This window comes from Struthio camelus, chromosome 4 (genome assembly GCF_040807025.1).
Source record: "Struthio camelus isolate bStrCam1 chromosome 4, bStrCam1.hap1, whole genome shotgun sequence".
Classification (NCBI taxonomy): domain Eukaryota; kingdom Metazoa; phylum Chordata; class Aves; order Struthioniformes; family Struthionidae; genus Struthio; species Struthio camelus.
Genome location: NC_090945.1, coordinates 81,234,104 through 81,250,140, shown reverse-complemented (window position 1 = coordinate 81,250,140; position 16,037 = coordinate 81,234,104). Strand labels below are relative to the sequence as shown.

Genomic DNA, 16,037 nt, shown 5'->3' with positions numbered 1-16,037 from the left:
GTATTTCTCTAGTTAAAGGCCGTTTGGTCTTTTTTTCTCCAGATTAAATCATGCACCACTTGAAAGCTGCACAGATCTAGTAAGAAATTCCTACTAGCTGTCATAGGTCTTATCAAATGATTTAACACTCCATGCCTCTCTTAACCATCTAGTGGCATGCTGTCAGGTTTTGGTAAATCACACTAAGGTGAGTAATACAGTATCCAGCCTCTGTATCCTCAGGCCTCTATCTTCTGACTGATGCCTTGCTGTGTATGAAGCATATTAACGCATATTGAGTGCAGCAGAAATACGACCTGTCCTTTTATGCACTTCTTCACGGCTTAGACCTAGGAACTGTAAATGTCAGCATCAAGATACCTGCTCATTGCTTCCAGTGGGAAGATAAATTGCAAAGGTGTTTGAGTGAGAAAACTAAAAACGCTTTTAAACAAATAGCAACACAAGTTTTTGTAACAGCACCTTTATGGAACAGAAGGTTTGCTTTAGACAAGTGCCAGGTTACATGAATTAATTTTCAGTCATCTGTATAAAAAAAAGCAATCTTAAGTTTAGTCCATCCTGAAAAAACTTGTAACACTCATTTATAGGCACTGTGATTAGGCTATTTCAAAGCAAAAGAGGGCTTTTCACTACAGAGCTAGGAGTGGTCAACAATAAAGACAACTTATGATATTCTTTACTGAGAATAATTCTCCGTCATTATGTCCTAAACCCTTTTAGATTTTAGAACACACAAGCAATGTAATGCTAGTTAAGGTTAAAGAGGAAATTAAAGTCATGTAAGCAAAAGCCCAAATCCTCTTCATAGTTACAGACCATTTTGAATGTACTTTTGCACGGAAAATTTGACTCAAATTTATGAAAAAAATTCCATCTCTTCACACAACAAGAAGCAGAATTCCTTACCAGTAGGAGACTACACTGTGCACGGCTCATCAGCCTTCAAAAGGAAGTCTGGACTTCAGGCATATTCAGCTATGTAAATCAACAAGCAACTCCTTCAGATTCAGCAGCTTTGGTTTAATGGACGGAAACCGTGGCCTACCGTTCAAACAAATGTACTTGCCAACAACAAACAAGTATGACTTTATTTTAAAAATAAAGTTTGATAGGTGCATAAAGACAGTGCCTTGACCCTTAAAAGCATCTCTAGAAGTGACTTCAGTTTAAAATGGGCAGTGCTTAAGTTACAAAAGAATCAAACCTTCAAGGTCGATTGATTTTCTTTATGATGATTGAAGAAATGGCTCTGCTTCAGGAATTCAGAAGGTGAATCAGGTTCAGCAGTGGATTTATTAATTTGGTGTGATTTACAATCAGGTGATCATGTCTGAACCGAGGAGACATCAAAACAGGTTTAGCCAAAAGGTTTATGGCTTCAAAGTCAAATTCAAAGACCAGAGTCAGTCATTTGAGCAACTGAAGATTAGCAGACAAAAGATAAGCGGAGGCCAGGTGCTGCACTGGTATTTTGGAGACAGTATTCCAAAGGGTCTTCTCTTACAGCAATTTCTTCTTCTCAAACTCCTGCAACAGCACACAGACATTCCAGGTGGAAGAAAATAATATACTTCTGTTACTCTCATGTTTTAGATTACACTGGAACTCTTGACTTCAGAAACTAAAAACTGTAATTAAAACCTAAAATGAAAACCTACTTTGTGTGCAAGTTACAGAGAAAGCAGGAAAAGTATTTTCCCCACCTCTAATAAGCAAACTGGCTATGAAGAACCAGTAGCACTGTATTGCAATCATTGCACTGCATCTAGACTGCAGTGCTGTCAAGCAACTCTTTATCCTAACAGGCTTGAAAAACACTAATTCTGCATAAAAACTGTAATAGAATGTTTATAATAAAGAATTCAAGCCAGAGAAGCAACAAAGTCATTAGGATCTCCATTTCAGTACAGGAAAAAACATAAAAAAGATTCCCACAATAACCTGTGAAGATGCTATACTATATAGGCACCACAAGAAAAAAGAAAATAACTTGCAGCTGCATTTCCTCTAGCCGTGAAGAAATCTTTTCTTTTTGGAGGCGAATTAAGAAAGATCAAAAAAATCCTACTCTATACAGAAGTTTACTAGCCGTATGCATTCAGCCATGATTCTGAATTAGCACTTAAAAGAGACATACCAATATGCCTAGGCTTTCCTCCCTCAAATATCCTACTTGCAGAGTGTTTTCTCATTTAAAATTAATACAGGTTCTTTGCCTCCTCTGACAGCATCAAGAAAACACAATTCAACAGTTGATACCTTTGAGAGCAAAATGTAATCACTTCCACATTTGGCTGTGTTTACTTTCTTATAGAGGCAATATTACATAAAATTACTCATGCATAGCATCTAAATAACATCTGCAGTAATAACTGCAGCTTGCTCAGTCAATCGAGCTCTTACACTTATCTGAGTTAGAAGCCACAGCTTATTTGAGTAAAAAACATATTCTCAACCCCTCTTCCACCAAAAAGTAACTCCTATGTATCGTTCTGGATATAAGTACACATACCACAGTTTCCAGGTAACTAACCTTGTATATGGTGCTGCCTAGCTGAGCAGGAGACATGCTGACCACAACACCAGCGCTTTGAAGAGCGGCTATCTTCTCTTTGGCTCCACCCTTTCCCCCAGCAATGATTGCTCCAGCATGACCCATCCGCCTGCCTGGAGGAGCGGTCAGCCCAGCTATGAATGACACTACCGGCTTGGCATTTGGACCCTGCGGAGAAAGAAAATATACTGTGTTACATGGCGGAGGGTGAGAAGTCGACCAATTCTAGCTGGCTGATTTTAAAAAAAAAAAAAAAAAAAAAAAAAAACACACCAACTAACCAGGAAAAGATATCAGACAACTAGAAACCTCAGACAATGTGGAACTACTAGTCTGGGTGGATTACTGTGTGGAATACTTCTCGTTATAATCCAAACAAACCAGAAGTAATCATGGTTTTAAGACATCGTTCTACAGAGCAGCGACGTATATTACAAAAACCAAAAATGAACAGAAATACGCACACCACAACACCACTGTGTTCAGTACAAACGTGAGGACTAAGCATCTAAAGCTCACAACTCCTTCCAGTTAGGTTTAATCTGGTTAAAGTCCCTCCTAATTTCAATTCTTTCTATAGAATAAAATTATTGTTTGCTTTTGTATAAACACACATTGAGACTGAATCATATTTTCCTTGACATGGTAAGAGAAGATGACAAATTATCAAGGTGTTTGGAAGCAGAAGGCAAGTTTTAAGACATACAGAATTATTTTCTTTCAAGAATGTTGCTGCATCTTCTTCAGCATTTCCTCCAATTTCCCCAATCAATATGATCCCCTCAGTATCAGGATCCTTCAGGAAGACATCAAGGCAGTCAATAAAATTAGTTCCATTGAAGGGATCTCCTCCAATCCCTGGGGGGGGGGGGGGGGAAACAAAAAAGAGTCACTCAAATTAATGATATTCCATTTATGTTAATTCTGTCAAAGCACACTTCAGCACGAAGGGTATTCCTAAAGACTGATAAGAGGGAAAGCTCTGAAGGAGCCATCTTGCTTAACATATTCAGCTAAGTGTATAAGAATGTCATATCCCTTCACAGAGTATTTAACTTCTTAGGACAACTTATTTTTCATACTGACTTCACATCTGTTGACAGTGCTCCATCAAAACCTTTCTTCTAAGCTTTTTATTAATTTGACATGGAAATCATAACAGAGAAGGGTTATACGGTTATCTTCTTCACAGCACATAGGAATCTAATTTCTTAACAGAATAAGAAGCCATTCAGCAATTTCTAGGCTTGTAAAAAGAAATTACTTTCAATTTCTTCTTGTAAACAAAAAACAGATTAGTCCAGGTGTAACAGGCTGTTTCTGAGGAAACCTACCGACACAGAAAGACTGTCCTAATCCAACTTGCGTTGTCTGATGAACAGCTTCATACGTCAGGGTGCCAGATCTTGACACGATACCTTTAAGGAAGAAACGGACACGAGTTTAACACTAGCATAGCTAAGTGCATGACTAGAGGCAGCTGTTCTTATATTCAGGAAAAATGCGTTAATAAACTAAACATGAGCTGCCAGATTGTCCCGCTATCCTTGCAAAAACATGAGAATTCGATATAAATTGAGATCTGTACTATTTCTTGGCTGGCATTTTTGACATTCAGTTGTCAGCTGTTTACAGCTACCCAGCAAGCCAGCTAATACTGCTGAGACAACATTTCTCACACTATAGCTGTACCAGCAGAGAATACGGAAAAAAAAAATCGCTAGAAGAATATACTTCTCATCTTGTATGCAAGTAGCTGGTATACTGTACTTGGAACAGGGCAGCAGCTCAACAGTTGCAAGAATTCTGTATTAATCACATCTGCAGTATGGCCAGGCACTTGAAAGATCCTCCAGAATGGAAAGACACTGCATAGACAGAAGTAATCTTATTTGTTGCTGCAGCTCATCGCTCTATTATAGTTATTTAATGTTTGCATTACAGTATTATCAGAGGCCACCACCTTTACCAGGCTTCATTGTAGTAGATTTCATACAAAGTTAGTTATGCATTGCATACTTTTAAATTGAGGAAAGAAAGTAACACAGAGGTGGGGGGGAGGCGTAGAGAAAAATATCGACATGTTTTTTCCAAGTTAGGCTATCTGTTAATACTACCAGAAGGAAGTTTCCTAGAAACGTTTCCACCTCTACCTGCATCAATCCATCTAACATGCAATGTAATTAATACATTGCATGAGCAGAGGAAAAAATGTACAACTGTACTAACAAGTTTAGTTCTATCAAGGCTACATATTGTTGAATAGGGCAGACATCTACTGGCAATTTTTTTTTTTTTTTTTGCTACGTTTGCAAGGGACTTCCTATTTACTAGTAAGATCAGATTGCCTGACAGAAGCTACAGATAAAGGTCCAAAGACTGTGGCTTTATAGCTTACATCCCAAGATTATCAGATGATCCTTGGGTGCCTCACAATAACAGAAAGCTGGGGAGCATATCACAAAAGGTCAGAGAGGAAGCTGGGAAGATGGTAAAGTTCATATTTTTGCTTCATGATACTTGGACCACCACTGAAAATGTTTCCAGCAGTAGTGGAGCAAGTGGATTCAGGATTTAAAATATTCTTTGCACTTGATGTGCCTTGCATTTGGCTTCTAATACGCTGTGAGCACAAGAAATTTCTTGTAGACATTTAGAAAGTCGTTTTAACAGAATTTTGATTCTGAAGGGAGCTCAAGGCATTGCCAGTTGATGCTAGCTTTTATAGTCATAGAGCACTGGCTTGATGGTATCCACAAAGGGCATAATTGCAGTTGTCTTTGATTTCTCAATTTCAGGTTTAGAGGTACTTTTGAGAGCTGTAGGTGTGACCTGACCGCTAATGTTTTGCCTAGCATTCACTAGGTACAGCTTATTCTCAATTCAGAAGTGGCCAAGTAGCAAAAACAGTTTCTGTTTCAGAACTGTACTGAATCCCCTTAGTTCTAGTGTGCTGAACAGCTTTCTCCACAGCAAATCCACTTTGCACTGAAAAAAGTGATAACATTGCCAAGAATACCGTGTTTAAGTTAAACTGGGTACGCCGCTGAGAGATACTGGCAGCGTACCCTGTCTACAATAATGTTTATGAAGTTCCAGTTATTAAAGTACCAATACGTGTTTTGGAATAATTTTCTTTAAAGCTCCTACATCACATTATTTTTAAAATAACAGAGTTGCCCTTTCTATGGTTTAGGACAAGGAACCAAAAGAAGTCTGGACTCAAGGCTTACACGCAACACAGTGTGTAATTAACATCTGATCGTGGCTACATCACTACCTTTCCGATCTAATTCTCACTCTATAAGCAGCAGGTATAATATTAGCCACTGCCATCCACTACGGTATAATTGCCTAAGTTCTCACGTTATAAAGTTCTCTGTAATCTCTTTTCTTTGCTATAATACTAAGCTCGCTATAGATGTAGGATCCCAGTACTTGGCAGCCAAGCTGTCAGAAGGATTAGCATTTGGGACTCAGTGCTCTCAAATCCCAAGATTAAAAGAAGTATGCTCAAACAAGAGTGTCAAGGAAACTAAGTCCTTTACGTTGCCTAAGGAATCCTTTCCAATACCTGTGCTACCACCATTAACATTCAGTGCCTGCTACAGTAGACTGACAGACTTTGGCCTTCAGGATTCATAATGGCTAAGTTCACTTACAAACTGAAGGACAGACAAGCTCTTACACAGCATATTAACTGTCTTCAGGGTAGGATGTGACTAGACTGCTGAATAAGAGCAATAAGGTACAAAACTTTAGTTTTAGATGATGCATAAGTATACAAAAACTCACCAATTCTTCCCTTCTTGTGAATGTGACCAGGCATGATACCAATTTTACACTCGCCAGGCTAAAGAAAGAGTGAGAGACATCAGATGGAACATTGAAACCATCACTACGAATGGTTCAGCCTTGGGGCAAATCCAGAAGTCACTTACATTGATGACTCCAGGGCAATTCGGGCCCACCAGTCGAGTCTTATCCTGTCGAAGCAGTCTATGTTTAACCCGAACCATGTCCTGCTGGGGAATACCTTCAGTAATGCATACAACTAAGGAGATTTCTGCGTCAATTGCTTCGTTAATCGCAGCAGCAGCAAAGGGAGGGGGTACATATATAACAGTGGCAGATGCACCAGTTTGTTCTTTGGCCTGAAATGGGCGACAACAAAAAGATATGAAGCATTTAGTGGGCCCAAAGAGAACATGTTACAAATAGCCTCCCAAAATATGTCTATCCATAACCACAAATGAAGTAAATCGATATATATTCATTTACCACAGACAAAGCAACCGTTCAGTCTCTGAAGATGGACACACACAGTGCAACCAGGGAGCTGAGACGTAACCACTCTCTAGAAGGGACTCCCCCGCCAAACCACGGCTAGATAATAGTTTGCTAAAAATTCATCATACACACCGGAATCAATCAGAAACTAGTTACATGCATACCATAAGAATATCATGGGGGGTATCCAGACTCTGCATGGACTTTACAGCGGAAGCTAAACTCATGCTCGACCATAGTGAACGTTCACTCTGTTACAGAGCCTCTATTCTTACACAATGATAGTCATGGTTCAAATGTTTGTTTATTTAAAGTGTGAGTAATAAACCAAGGAGCCCTTCTGGAGCATTAGCTCTTGCAATAAACTGTGCCTGCCCCTCCAGTCATTGCTGCAAATTACCTCCTTCACAGAATTAAAGACAGGCAGACCCAGGTGAGTTTTCCCTCCTTTTCCTGGAGAAATTCCGCCAACTAGATTGGTGCCGTAGTCCAATGCCTGCTGGCTGTGAAAGGTGCCCTATGAGGAAGGATAAGTAAAAAAGTTAAGAGGTGTGCAACAGCAAATAAAGCATATCAAAAGTTTTGATTGTATCTATAATTCTGAAGGCAATTTATGGCACTTAAATTTACAATGAAAAGACACGATTTTACCGCAGATATGCAATCAGCTGTTTTGCAGAGCACATCAACAAGTTTTAAATGGATTCAGAATGTGCTATGCCTTTTTCTTTTAAAACAGAGCACTGTGGCTGCACACTAAAGCATGACAGTTTGCTCTGCGTTCCTAATACACCTCCAGACATAGCAGTCATTTTATTTTCCACGTCAGTTCTGGCAGGTGACAAACATGATAACGAAGCAGAAGAAATTAGTATTCTCATCCACAACTAGTTGATACTTACAGCAAAAGCAGTCTTATTTTCATGCAAATGGATAAACGAGTGCGTGTGAGAAAACAATTAAATGTACTGAAATAAAAACAGAAATTATAAATCTAGATTTTTTTCAGAAAGAATCTGTAACAGCAACACATTATTGCAGCGATAACAGCACTTAGTGAAAACACTAAAGAAGCTAAAAAGCCTGTTGACGGAATACGAATGTGAACTTTACTAGTAAATGGGGGATTCCAAATTGCTGCAGAAAATTGAAAATACGAAGAAGATGGAACGACTGCAGGTGGCAGCCTCTTGAGAGCAAAGCTCAAATTAATTCTTACATCACTGAACTAAATGAAAATGCATTAAACAAAGTATGAATGCTAACCAATGACACGTGGGTCTACAAAGTAGCCTCAGCACTGTCCATCTGCTTCAGCAACGAAGGATATTCACTCCTTTTTATTCAAAGGTATGTGTGAAAAAGGTACATCTAAAATTGAAAGATTTTTGCAGGGTTTTTTTTTGTTTTTAAACACATCTTCCTTTACAAAGAAATACTTTTGGTCACATACAATAAAAAAGCCGAAGACCAAAACAAAAAAAAACAGTAATATAATAGGAACAACACAAAAACAAGTTTTCAGCTTGAGCACAGGGGGGAAAAAGTTACCTGGTTAACGGAATTTAAGAAAGAAAAAAAAAAAATCTATTTGAACAAAAGAACAGAAAACCACAGAGCTGAAGGGATCTTCCTGATCCCAGAGTCCAGCTTCCTATCGTGACAGGCAAGAACAGCCTACAATCCCTTTCATAGGTTATTACGTCTTTTGGCTAACTAAGTTTCTGCGCTGAGAGGGTGACAGAAGACATAATTCTTATACGTACCTGTTTGCCTGTAAAACCCTGACAGATAACCTTTGTGGTTTTGTTAACGTACAGATTCTTCCTTGACGCTGAGTAGGAGCAGTGTCGTACTCCATTCTGGTGCACTATAGAAAGAAAGAGACCAAACCATTACTCTACTGCTTTGCTATATTCTCAGTTCATCCTCCCGCAAGGCGTTACCGCTATTAATAAACAAAATTACAAAATGCCTTATGAAATAACCACTTGCATATTTAAGCTTACATCAAAAGATGAACTGATCCAGTAGTTCATATTTTTAAAAGCAGCTCTGAAAGTTGTATTTATGACTTGTTATTCGGAGGTACTAAACATCTGTAGTTCACTTTGCCTATCAGGGTGATAATTCAGTTTGCTAGGACTCAGGGTATGTATTTCTCATATGGAGTACTTAATATCAGAACCATTTTTAAGAGGGTTTATGGATCAGTTTCAACTTCATTCGTGGAAGAGCCGTAGTTGAAGATGCTGTCATACCTAAGCTGGATAGAGTAACAAAGCCTATGAACATTGCTAGTCTGATTTAACACAGAGTAAATAGATCAGCTCAGAATACAGCCTGAAGCCTTACATAAAGGGGTTAAGCTATGCTGTTTCATTCTGCCCTGAAAAGATCAAACTTTCTAGGAGCATGGTTTATGCTTTACCTCTTTCCCAAGAAAGCGAAAAGGAAAATAAAGCTGTGCCAGAAGAAGCCTGTGGACATCAATGCTGTCCCTAAACCTGAGGTCCTGACAAGAAGACTGCCAGCAGAAACCCAGGGCTTCATCTCCCACCACCTGCAGTTCTCTAAAGAACTGTGGCGGAAACTGATGTTCAAATCAACACACGATAATCCAGCTACATTTTAAAAAGGAATTTACAGAACGACATGCAGTAAACTAATCTATAACACAACTGTCGAAAGGGCCTGCAGGGTTTTAACCTAAATCACATCTTTATCTATTTGACTGATACCTACTGAGGTCACATACAACATGCATATTACAAATACTGTTAAAGAACTTTTTAAGCAAAGGAGAAAAAAGGAGCAGTAACGGACAAAATCTAAGATTTAATTAACACAGTTCTGAGGCTGTCTGTAGAGTTAAAAAGTCTTGCTGTTCAGTGTCACGAGTACAAAAGAGAGCAGAGTATGGTCTTTAAAGGGTGCTTAGCCAACAGGTTATCTTTCCCAGAGGAGGCTGGAGGCCAGCTCTACACTGCAACACCAAGGTACTCAAAAGAAAGACTGGCATAGCCTGCCTCAAGCAAAGGAGAGACAAATTAGAGAAAGAAACAGCCAGCCTGCTAGTTAGAGGAACACATCAGTCTGCTGGATCTCAGCCGCTCGGGCCATGCCTCACGGGCATGGGGTGCGACTAGGATAAAACAACACTGAGAAAAGCGGAGAAAAATCCTCAGCCAAAGAAGCCGTTACGTTCATGACCAACCACCAGTGATACCTTGTGGAGAAGAGTTTAGGGTCTGGACTTTCAGAAGCAATGTAAGCATATGTTCTGAAAGGCCTCTGATGGGCCTTCAAGAGCAAAGAAGAAACAGACTAAACTAAACTAACTCAAATCTAAGTTTCACATATACAGTCTTCGCTCCAGCATTGACAAATTCACCTGCGCATAAGAGAAAGGTCACCGCGCATAAGAGAAAGGTCACCCATCTTATAGCTGCTCAGTAATCTTAGTATTTTGAAAAAGAAAAAACACTTTGGCAAATAGTCACTTATATCTCCGTAGCATAAAAGCAATTCTGCAGTTCAAGTTCAGCTGTCCATTCCATATCTATTTTCAGATATTTATAAGCTTTCACAAAAATATTTTTGAAAGCTTAAGTTTCTCAGTTCTCAGCTTTATTAAGAAGAATATATAAAGATATTTTTAAAGGAAAAGAGGCTTTTGAGCCTTTTTAAAGCTATCAAAGTACAAAAAAAAAGATTTATTTTTATGCACTGATATCTAAAAAAGACCTTAAATTCCAAGCTTTTTTTGATTTACCCCTGAAAATTTTTATGTTCTTTTTACACAGCTGAAGAATCTTGGTTCAGAGAAAATGCAATTGGTTCAAAAAAACCTGTCTACAGGCTTGAGCAGTTTGCTTTCTTCATGCAAGCAGCTTGGCACAGATACATGTGTATTTTATAAGAAATGAACAAAGTCACTTTGCATGTTCTAGGCTGGATTAGTACAAGAGAGATTTAAAAAAAAAAAAAAAAAACTGACATGATACAGCTCCATGTTTCTCTCCATAGCCTTGTCGGAAGTAGAGAAGTTTGACCCTAGTTATCAACACAGCAGGAACAGTAGAGGCTTATGGTCAAGATGAGGTTTTGCTAAATGTGGCACAAATGGCAAGTCCCCAGTGCAAACAGCTGGCAATTTAACTAGCAAGACAGATATGAGATGAGAAAGAAACAGGTGGAAAATTGGAAAGGCACGCCTAAGTTCACAGCAGGTAAGAGTCAGAAATAGAACCCAAGTCTCAGTTTCCAACTAGGATCTTCATTCACAAGCTCGTACTGCTTCAAAATCTGTCTGACTGTAAATGTGTGTCCCATTTAGAAGGCAGGACAGAATAATTATTTGCCCTTCTTGTTACCAGGCTTCAACCACAAGCCAGTAAAAGCCAAGCTTACGGCTGATGCTGTTTTAATGCACACCTTTAACTCACAGGCAAAGTTACAAAGGTGCAGGTTCCAGATGAAGCCCTACAGCATAAGGACAAGTCTTACGAATTCCACGTCTTATCAAAAGCACAGTGGAAATACTGTGTTTTGTCAAATCAGAGGTCTAACATAACATTACGGTGTCCAACAAAGGCCTGTAATACAACTTTAGAAAATAGCATTAAAAAATAAGGCTAAGGACTGGATAGTCTTTCCCAGGCAAACCCTTTTGCTTCTATCACATCTCTATTCCATTTTGTATAGTTTGTGGTTTAAAAAAAAGTTATGTAAATAACAAGATACATTTATTTTGGCTTTCTAGTACTTTGACATATCTAAAAAGATACATATGGTAGCAGGAAGCTGTTTTAGTCCGCTGTACAGGACAATCAAGTAGAAAAAATATTCAACTACTAAACCTTGTTGCTGCAGAATAGATTTGAAAAGTGAAATCTAAATTTAGCAAAAAGACAAGCACATATATAAACGTTAGCCATTTTACAGCAAAGAAACCTCACTAGGAATAGAAACTAAGAGACAGCACTACCTCCAGCACGCTCCCGGTTCGTAGTTGCTCTAGGATCTGCAGAAGAACAAGGTCTCAACTGAGCCCCTGAAGTCACCGCAGTTCAAGCAACAGGAAAACCCAGCTACATTTACCTCTTAGAAGAAAAGTCGCAAGAGTAACATATAGCCTTGAACAGGGCTTTAAGCTCATCTGTGTATTACAAGGGGGAAAAAAAAAACAACTTTCTAGAAAAATATGCCATTGCTTTTCATTAAGTCTAAACTTTAATTTATCTATTAAAAGTAAAATTAACACATTTGCAAGGTATTTTAAAGCACATATAAGATGTAGACCCTGTTTACACTGAGCTCCCATGCGCTCTTGTAGCATCAACACTTCCAGAGCACAAATCTAATTTGAGCTGATACAGCCCAAGGTACATTTGCCCAGCTTCTTTGGGTTGTAAGAGCTAGCAGGCAGTACTGATAGCAGAGCTAAATCTCTTCCATATTCAGACTTTACAGAGTTGAAAATTTGTTATTTTCTTCCTCTTGCAACATTCCTTACAGCTATGGACAGGAAGTCAATCAAAGTGCCTCCCTCTTGCCCACTTTTATCCTAGACCAGTTAAAAAAAAAAAAAGTTTGGAAGGTGAGGGAGCAACTGAAAGTATCTACCACATACCAAGCACAATACTGAAGCAAGGTGGAATAGCAGTGATTCCTTTCTAGCTGGTTTGAGCAGATACCCACATTGCCAGGGGACTGCCAAGTAATAAATGGAACTGTCCCTCTATTGCTCCTTGAAATATCCAAACAGCTTGGAGATGAAGGAAGATATTCCTTCTCCTTTTCATTACCTACTTAAGGAAAGAAGGAGCTTCAGAAGACACAAGGGCTCCAACACAAATGATAAAAACGGAGCTCAGAGAAGGGGATAGACAGGGAAGGATTCAGATACAAAGGCAGTCAAAAACACTAGAAAGACAGACAGACAGACAGACAGACATACAATCTTCAGCACCACACTTATTCTCCATAGTTGCAGACCTTCAGTTTGTTTCTGAGAAGCCCCTTCAATGTTTGTACAGGCCATTTAATTTGCATTTTTAATGACCCAACTTCTTTCCCATTTCTCTCTCTACAAATGCATGGCCTGTAGAGGATATAACAGAAACTGTTCTGGACAGCTTCTTACATTACAGAAGAAAATGAACATTAAAAAACAAAAAGATGTTTAGCAAAGAGCAAAGCACTGCAGCAAATTTCAAAGTTTACTGACTTAGAAGCTTGACTCAGCACTCGGTTTCTGCTCCCATTCCTTTATTACTTGTGAATCTTTGTTATCAGATCACACATATACTCACCTACACAATAACATTTTGGATAATTCCTTCTTTCCCCCTAAATCTACCTACGGAATTCACCTTTAAAGGTCTGAATTGTGCTATTAGAAAGCTATTCTTATTGACAAAAAAGCTGTCATGCTATTGAGGGATTACTCAAGGTATCTTACTCTTGGTCTTAAAGAGGATGATGTGCTCAGAGAAGGAACTCTAGCTAGCATCCCCCGACCTCTCTTCTCTCATCCTTCCCTTGCCAAACAAATTCCAGTTTATCACAGAAAGTTCAAGCTATGAACACAGCATAGGAGCCTAGGAATTAAGTAAGCTAACCAATATGTAAAGCACAGATGCAATTACTATGCTATGCCTATCACATTAAACAAAACTAAGACTAATAGGCAAAATGACAACTAGAAAAATTTCAGTTCTTTCAACATACATCTCTTTCCTAATCGAAAATCCCCACTCAAAGCAATATACATTACCAGCCACATGGGATGAGGAAAGCCAATGGCATTTGAAAGAGCAGCTTTCTCCCAAATCAATTAAGTTTAAGCAGTGTTAAGCATCTCAGAGAAAGGGCCAGCCCTCCAGGAAACGGTACGCTCTTCTCAGCACATGCCAGCTATTTCTTGTACAGTAACAAACTGTTCTCCCCATGTACCCTCCATGAAGAATGCACGCAGCTAAATGCCTGGAAGCTTTCCTCCCCCACACATTGTTTACATAAAAATAAATGGATTGCTATTTGTGTAGCAATTTTTTGGCAGGGCTATTCATATAATTCATTACAAACATTTAATGTAAGAGCTCTCCAAAGCCTTCTAGCAAGCATGAAACACAAGAGTTCTGACTCCTGATCCCTATTAAGGTGCCTAAAGAGACTCTCTCTTCAAAGCGCAGCGTAGATCTACATAGGTCTTTGTTGTCTCAGTTTCAGTTATTGTCTCAGTGCAAACACTGCTTTGATCTGACCTTTGAGCAAGCACTTACAACTTACATACTTACTTACTAACATACTTAGTATTGTTTCACAACTTCCTGAACCAAAATTTATTGACTTCAAATAATATCCACCCTGTGTACTTGCTTTTGCAACTCACTAACAAAAACAGATCTTGTATCTCTTTTGCAACAGAAACCATTAGAAACTTGTGATTTTAACTCATCACTGAAAGAAGCAGATGTGACTTGTGACTGAAAGTGTTGTACATCCAAAGTCCAAATTAAAAGTTTCAGCAATTGTTTCGCATTCTGTAAAGGGTATTAAACAAGACAAAGAAATTTTTCAGATGAAGGACTATTTCATCTGGTAGAAGTTTCTTAAAAAAGCTTTACATGCTGTTACAAACAGTGCGTCTCTTGAATCACTTCATCTCCTAAAAGGAATCCTAAAGGGATCCTAAAAGGATCTTCAGCACTCTTGCATCTTCTCTGAATCTCTTACTCATATTTGTAAAGAAAACAAAGTGGGTTTTTAAAGTGTGAAACGGCACACAAGATTAGCTTTCCTAGCAGTACAAATTAGCCTAAGCTGGAGATGCCACATTCCCACCTGCTCCCCTCCAGCAGATCCAATTCTCATCAACAGGAGTCAGTTCAAAGAGCTGAACTGGCAGAAACAAACACAGCAGTACGAAAGTATAGTTTTCTACTCGCGCTTGTGGAGGGCAAGCAAAGAGGAAGGAAAAGCTAGGAGGGATGGCAGGTCCCAGCTCAGGAACAACTCCAATCAGCCTAAACTGTCTCGGGGGGTCCCACTACAAGCCCTGGACCTGCAAGTTAGCCCTGTGAGCCAGAGGGCTTCGCTTGCATAGAGTCCCGGTGAAATCAGCCAGGCCGGAGGTAGTTTAAGGCAGTCCTTTCAACGGCAGCTACAAGGCCTGGGGACCGATGCACCAATTCCTCAACTAACGCTCCAATCTCGCGCCTAAGGCATGCCCATCCCGATTTCAGGCGGAACAGACCCCACGAACCGCGCAAAACAAGCACAGGGCAGGGAGGAAAAAAATAAAAAAAAACCTAAAAAACCAAGAAAGGCTTTGTTTTTATTTATCACGATCTTCCAAACAACGCGTATGCAGACGGAGGCGTTAGTCCCGGCCTGCTCGCGGCCTGGCAGCGCTGCCCTCCACCAGGCGGGACAACCGGGCCGCCTGAGCGGGGAGCCACGAAGCAGGGCGGGCTGTGAGGCACCGGGGGGGGGGGGGGGGCCGCCCCAGCTCCAGCCGCTGCTCGGCGCCCCCACGGCTCCGGCCCGGTGTGTGTGTGTGTGGGCGGAGGGGGGGGGAGGCTGCCCCGGGGGACAGAGGCCGGCGGCCCCCCGGCCCGGTGACCTTGGGCCGCTCGGGGGGAGCAGGCCCCGGCGGAGCGCCGTTGCCAGGCAGCGGGGAGGGCCCCCGGCGCGGGAGCGGCGGCGGCGGCCCGGTACTCACGGCGGAGGAAGCGGCCCAGGAGACGGGCGGAGGCAGCGGCGGCGCCGCGGCAATGCGACATCGTCCCCGGCGGCAATGACACACGGGCCGGGCGGATCGCGGCGGGCGGGCGGCCCCTGCGCGGCGCCTGAGCGCTGCTCACTCCGGCGCGGCAGCGGGCAGCCCCGCGCGCCGATTGGTCCGCCTCGAAGGACCCCCGCCCCAACTGCGCCGTGGCGACAGCCAATCAAGGGCTTTCTGGCGAGGCGGGGCCGAGGGGCATTGTGGGAGTTGTAGTCCGCGGCGGGAGGCGGGGTGGGCCGCGCTGTGGCGGCCGCCCGCTGCCGCCACCCGCGAGGGGGATGAGGGTGAAAACCCGCCTCGATAGTGCCTAACTTCTCCTAAAACCAGGCCGCAAATAATATCGTTGATAGGTGCCTGCTGGGAGCAGCTGTGGCCCCCCGTTGACCATCACACCCA

General features: G+C 41.0%; 1 protein-coding gene across 1 annotated transcript; it reads right to left on the bottom strand.

Annotated features, from left to right (window-relative positions):
- Positions 1–1,002: 1,002 nt before the first annotated feature.
- Positions 1,003–15,781, bottom strand: SUCLG1 (succinate-CoA ligase GDP/ADP-forming subunit alpha). Its single transcript, XM_068943740.1, has 9 exons — positions 15,579–15,781; positions 8,614–8,717; positions 7,248–7,364; positions 6,499–6,711; positions 6,353–6,410; positions 3,892–3,975; positions 3,264–3,415; positions 2,537–2,725; positions 1,003–1,530 (listed from the first exon to the last, which is right to left on the bottom strand). The coding sequence occupies exons 1-9, from the start codon at positions 15,637–15,639 to the stop codon at positions 1,504–1,506; spliced, it is 1,005 nt and encodes a 334-aa protein (XP_068799841.1). The 5' UTR covers positions 15,640–15,781; the 3' UTR covers positions 1,003–1,503.
- Between the last annotated feature and the right edge of the window lie 256 nt (positions 15,782–16,037).

Coding starts and splice junctions, on each gene's coding strand:
- SUCLG1 (XM_068943740.1), bottom strand. CDS start 15,639: ATGTCGCATTGCCGCGGCGCCGCCGCTGCCTCCGCCCGTCTCCTGGGC. Junction 7,365..8,613: donor AGGGTTTTACAGGCAAACAG/GTACGTATAAGA, acceptor CCTTCCTCATAG/GGCACCTTTCACAGCCAGCA. Junction 6,712..7,247: donor TCTTTAATTCTGTGAAGGAG/GTAATTTGCAGC, acceptor CGCCCATTTCAG/GCCAAAGAACAAACTGGTGC.